General features: G+C 65.5%; 2 protein-coding genes across 2 annotated transcripts in view; both read left to right on the top strand.

The window, feature by feature from the left end:
* Window positions 1–69: 69 nt before the first annotated feature.
* LOC130584665 (lysosomal acid glucosylceramidase-like) lies at window positions 70–2730 on the top strand. Its single transcript, XM_057384787.1, has 7 exons — window positions 70–226; window positions 306–478; window positions 563–800; window positions 911–1135; window positions 1234–1397; window positions 1525–1650; window positions 2374–2730. The coding sequence occupies exons 1-7, from the start codon at window positions 122–124 to the stop codon at window positions 2474–2476; spliced, it is 1134 nt and encodes a 377-aa protein (XP_057240770.1). The 5' UTR covers window positions 70–121; the 3' UTR covers window positions 2477–2730.
* A 1569-nt stretch (window positions 2731–4299) lies between these two features.
* LOC130584662 (lysosomal acid glucosylceramidase-like) overlaps window positions 4300–5453 on the top strand; it is a 7560-nt gene continuing 6406 nt past the window's right edge. The window contains exon 1 of the mRNA XM_057384780.1: window positions 4300–4712. The gene's annotated coding sequence lies outside the window, so the exon portion shown is untranslated. The remainder of the gene's footprint in view (window positions 4713–5453) is intronic.

Here is a 5453-nt window from a genome sequence, read left to right as displayed (position 1 = left end):
TTCTCTGAGGAAGGTGAGGGCATCGGGGAGGTGACAGGGACCACGGGGCACGGCAGGTCTCGGGGGACCTCACATCCTGCTGTGTCTGGCAGGGCTGGAGTACAACCTCATCCGGCTCCCCATGGCCAGCTGCGACTTCTCCCTGCACGCCTACACCTACGATGACGTCCCCTACGACTACGAGCTCGCCCACTTCAGCCTGCGGGACGAGGACACCAAGCTGAAGGCGAGCGCTGGGAGGGAGCAGGGTGGTGTGTAGGGTCACAGGGGCTGAGCTGAGCTGGCCCCTCTGTCCCTTCCCGCAGATCCCCCTCCTGCACAGAGCCTCGGCCATGAGCAAGCAGCCRCTGTCGCTGTACGCCAGCCCCTGGACCTCGCCCACCTGGCTGAAGACCAGCGAGTCCTACGTGGGCAAGGGGACACTGAAGGGGGAGGCGGGGGACAGGTACCACAAGACCTGGGCCAACTACTTCATCCGGTGAGGAGCGGCCGGGACAGGGGGCGATCCTGGGGATGACACTGGGGACTCCTCATGGCTCACCCCTTCCCCTCACACCTGCAGGTTCCTGGATGAATACGCCAAGCACAACCTGACCTTCTGGGCAGTGACRGCRGAGAACGAGCCCACGGCCGGGCTSATCAACAACTACCCCTTCCAGTGCYTGGGCTTCACGGCCGAGCAGCAGCGCGATTTCATCGCCCAGGACCTGGGCCCGGCGCTGGCCAACAGCTCCCACCGCCACGTCCAGCTCATCATCCTSGAYGACAACCGGCTGCACCTCCCGCACTGGGCCAAAGTGGTGAGTGTGGCAGGGGATGGGTCAGGACGGTGACCAGGGCATGGCCTCTGTCCCTGGGGCTGCTCCGTCCTGTGGCTCTGCCCCACGGGACTGACTCCTGTCCCTGCCAGGTCCTGGAGGAYGAGAGGGCAGCTCGCTACGTCCACGGCATCGGCATCCACTGGTACCTGGACTTCATCGGTCCCATCCAGGACACGGTGCTGCCCACTCACGAGCTCTTCCCTGACTACTTCATCCTGGCCACGGAGGCGTGCATCGGCGCCCATTTCTGGGAGCGGGATGTGATCCTGGGCTGCTGGGAGCGGGGMAACCAGTACAGCCACAGCATCCTGACGGTGAGGCCCCTGTGCCACCCCGTGGGCCCCGGGGAGGGCTGCTCCCTGTCCCCTCAGCACCCACTCCTCGGGCAGGCAGCTGAGCTGTCCTGTTGCAGAATCTGAACCACTTTGTGGCCGGCTGGACCGACTGGAACCTGGCCCTGGACTTGGAGGGGGGCCCCAACTGGGTTAAAAACTACGTGGACAGCCCGATCATTGTGGACAGCAGCGAAGGAATCTTCTACAAACAGCCCATGTTCTACCACATGGGGCATTTCAGGTGGGTTGGAGCTGCCTGGGCTGCGGTGGCAGCTCATCCTGAGAGGAGCAGAGYGGATTTGGCATGAGGGGAACTCTGTGGGGTCTGACTCCCTCASCGGGGTTGCCTCTTGCTCCTGTCTGTGCAGTAAGTTCATCCCCGAGGGCTCCCAGCGCGTGGGGCTCTCTGCCTCCAAGGAGTCCAAGAAGACGGCGCTGGAGTACACGGCTTTYGTGCGGCCCGACGGGGCTGTGGTGGTGGTGGTTCTGAACCGGTGAGTGGCACAGCCCGGCCCCCCAGTCCCCATGGGACCCCTGTGTAGGGTCCTGTGTAGGACCCCTGTGTGGGATTCCCTGTGTGGGACCCCCATCCTGCCACCTCGACCACATGGKATTCCCTGTGTGGGACCCCCRTTTCTGCCACCCCCACCATGTGGGATTCCTTGTGAGGGACCCCCATCCTGCCACCCTGACTGCATGGGACCCCCTGTATGCCACCCTCACCGTGTGAGACCCCTGTCCTGCCACCCACCCCGTGCAGGATCCCCCTCCTGTGACCCCTCCCTGTGTGGGACCCCCGTCCTGTCACTTCCCCCTGTGTGGGACCCGGTGTGTGTGACTCCATCCTGCCACCCCCTCTGTGTGGGGACCCCTGTCCTGCCACCCTTCCCTGTGTGGGACCCCCATTCTGCCACCCTTCCCTGTGTGGAACCCCCATTCTGCCACCCCCATCCTGCCACCCGTTCCTGTGTGGAACCCCCATTCTGCCACCCTCATCCTGCTACTCTTCCCTGTGTGTGACCCCCATCCTGCCACCCTTTCCTGTGTGTGACCCCGATCCTGCCACCCCCATCCTGCCACCCTTTCCTGTGTGGGATCCCCATCCTGCCACCCTTCCCTGTGTGTGACCCCCATCCTGCCACCCCCCGTGGGGTACCCCACCCCGCTGTGCGGTGGCTGGGTGCCGCAGATGTGACCACCCTGCTCTCGCCCCCCAGCTCCCCGCAGGACATCARCTTCGGGCTGGCCGACACCGTGGGCCTCATAGCGGCCGTGGCTCCGGCCAACTCCATCCAGACCTACCTGTGGCGGCGGCAGTGACGGGGCCGGGACGCCCATGGCCGGCCAGGGGCCGGACGCAGCCGAGCCGGACRCGCAGCCCCAGCTGCCCGCGGGCTCGGGCCGGGGCGCACGGGGGAGGCGGCTCAGCGGGGCCGAGTGCTCGGAGCGCTCCCCGGAGACRCCGTGCGAGTGCAGGAGGGCCGGGGGGCAGCGATGTCCCTCAGGGTGGAGACCCCACAGGCTGCGAGCGCCGTGTTGTGCTGGTCTGACATTAAACACGGATGCTGCCTTGATGTCTGCGGCTGGAAAAGAAACGTCCGGGTCCCTCCCCTGCTCCTGGGCACCGTGGCTGGGTGCCACCCCGGCATGGAGCCTGCTGGAGCCTGGAGAGCAGTGCAGAGWGCCCGGAGTCTCATGGGGCAGCCCYTCTCCCTKCTCSCTCTGCCCACCCCACCTCACCTCACCCTGCRGGGAGATGCTCCAGACACGGGGCTGCTCCCAGCTCCAAGCGTGCGCCGCCTGGCTGRGGCTGAGCAGAGCCTGGGTGCTCTCCTGCTGCGTTTGGGATCGGGTTTTAGGACCGAGAAARTGGCTCAGGATTCACCCTGAATGCCGATGCTGTGGGTGCTGCATCGCGAGCGGGGACAAAACACTTGATGGAAGGGCTGAGTGGACATTGYGGCCAAGCTTCATCTTTCTGTGCTTTTCCTGCCGAGCTGAAGCCACTCACAGCCCAGAGGGGTCACATCTCCCCCAGACCGAGGCCCCTGAGGCCAGGGCCAGCTCCAGGAGCGTCRCCGCATGCGGGGCTTGGGGTCCCAGGGCAGTGCCAGCTGCTCCTGGGGGGCTTTTCCAGGATAAGAACACTGCTCAGGCTGCAGCRACCCTGCCTGGAGCCGCTGTGGGATCGGGGCCGAGGGGTYCCCRCTGTGGTGAGGARGATGGGGCTCAGCACCCACCACARAGCTGGRRCGGCTTGAGCAAGTGTGGGCAGCGCCGCGAGTGGGTGCTGAGTGTGGGCGCACCCAGGAAGGAGGGCGGGGAGCTGGCAGGGCGTGGGAGCAGGAGATTAGGGCAGGGAGGTCATGATTTCAGGGCGAGGAGGGCTGAGCCGCGCAGGCGGGAGGTGCCCGCGGGTGCTGTCAGGACTGACAGCCGCGATCCTGCGTGGGCTGGCCACGGCCCGGGCGCGGTCACTGAGTGCCAGTGTCACCCTGGGACACTGCCACGCCACGGTTCCCACAGGGACGCTGCTCCCGGGGGACCCCGCAACGCTTGGGGGTGCTGCCGGAGCCCTGGGGAGAGCGCCCTGCTCCTGCCCCGAGGCTGTTGGTGTTTGTCCACAAGAGGGAAATGTTTCTCCAGGATCATCGCCGCGGCGGGTCCCGCTGCAGGCCGGCACCGTGCTCCCGTCACCCCGCTGCCCGCGTCCCCATCCCGCTGCAGGGCTGCTCCTCCACCTGCTCCTCGCTTACCTGCGCTGCTGGCCGGATGCTGAATCAGCCCGGTCCACGTGCCCTCGTCCCTGCGCTCGGCTCGGAGCTGAAGGACGGACTGGCTCCGGCAAGAGATGGAGCGGGGGCGAAGCCTCCGACGTCGCTGGGCTTGGCTCATTAATTCTTGTGCAAAGCTTTGGCTCGTTTGGGGCTCGCGGTGGCCGGAGCTGCTGTGGGGTCCGGCAGCAGSTGGCCTGGAGCCAGTGGTCACCCCAAGGACTGTGTCCCCGCGTGCTCCACTGCTGGGAAAGAGCTGCTGTGATGCCGCGCTGAGGCTCTTTGACATCGTTTGTGGAATCGTGATGCCCATAAAGGTGGCTCAGCCCCGCTCCATGTCCTCTGGGTCCGCATCCACACCATCCTGTCCAAAGACAAAATTCATCCCCCATTTCCTCCAACGGCTCCTTGACCTCCCCATTCTTGRCCCTGGCCCCGAATGAACCCACCTGTGCACTGCAAAGGGCGGTCACACGATGCCACCAGGCTCCTGCGACCCCCGCCAGCTCCCCACATTTAGAGATCGGCTGCAAAAAGCGGCTCTGGGGGCTTGGTGGGGCTGCCCAGTATCTCCCGTGCCARTGGTTCCATGAAAGGCGTTGCCCAGTCCCTGGGTCTCACTTTTCCTGCTCAGCAGGACGCCCTTATCAGCTGCTCTTGATAGGGATGAGCTCCAGCAGCCTCCGCAGTGTTTTTGCTTCCGAGAGCTGTGGGCCCTGAGCCAGCTGGGGCCTGTGGCCGGCTGGGGGGGCAGGAAGAACTGGACCTTGGAACGCAAAAGGGTGAGCGGGGGCATCCTGGAGGGTTGGAAGCGCGCTCGGAGGCGGCCGGTTGCCGTAGGACCTATTAATCCCTCCCCAAAATTGGGGTTCATTAGCCTGGGTGTAGCAGCCCGGTGACACCCTAATCACCCACTTAGAGGTGAGAGATCCACGGAGCAGCGGGACAGGGACGGGAGCTCCCTCCTGGGGCACCTGTTTGCCCTGTGAGGTGTCACCAGGGGCTGCCCGGTCCCGGTGGAAGCTGGCCCGGGTGTCCCGTGGCTCGGCTCCCAGCAGAGGCGTGGAACCATGGCAGGGCTCGCAGCAGAGCGGTGCAGAGGGGGGGTAGGAGGAACTTTGATGGATGGAATTGCCCCAGAGCTGCATCTGATATGCCAGGGAAGGAGAAAATTAGTCATGAAGGGCTGCTCCACCCGGGGAGGGCGAGCTAACGGAGCGGTTTAACCCTGTGCAGGGCAGCCCCAGCCTGGCATTGATGCTCCAGGCCAGCAGAGCCGTGTCTGGGAGCTGTGCCCAGGGTCGGGGCACTCTYTATTCCCTGGTGGAGGTGCCATGGGCATCCCAGCAGCGATGGGTGCATATCCAGGAGAGCAGGAACATCCTGGGTGATGGGAGCAGTTAGGGTCAGTGTGCCCAGGTGAGCCGGCCCAGTTCAACCTGGACTTGCTGGGCTGGAGGGCGGCTCTTGGAGGAGCAGGGAGCGCTCCTGGAGCCCCGGAGCTGGGCACTGCCCCTGCCACG

This window comes from Malurus melanocephalus, unplaced genomic scaffold (assembly GCF_030028575.1).
Source record: "Malurus melanocephalus ecotype Western Australia unplaced genomic scaffold, MMel_1.1 scaffold_746, whole genome shotgun sequence".
Taxonomy (NCBI): domain Eukaryota; kingdom Metazoa; phylum Chordata; class Aves; order Passeriformes; family Maluridae; genus Malurus; species Malurus melanocephalus.
Note: the sequence above shows the minus strand (reverse complement) of the source record. Positions and strands in the feature narration are given on the sequence as shown.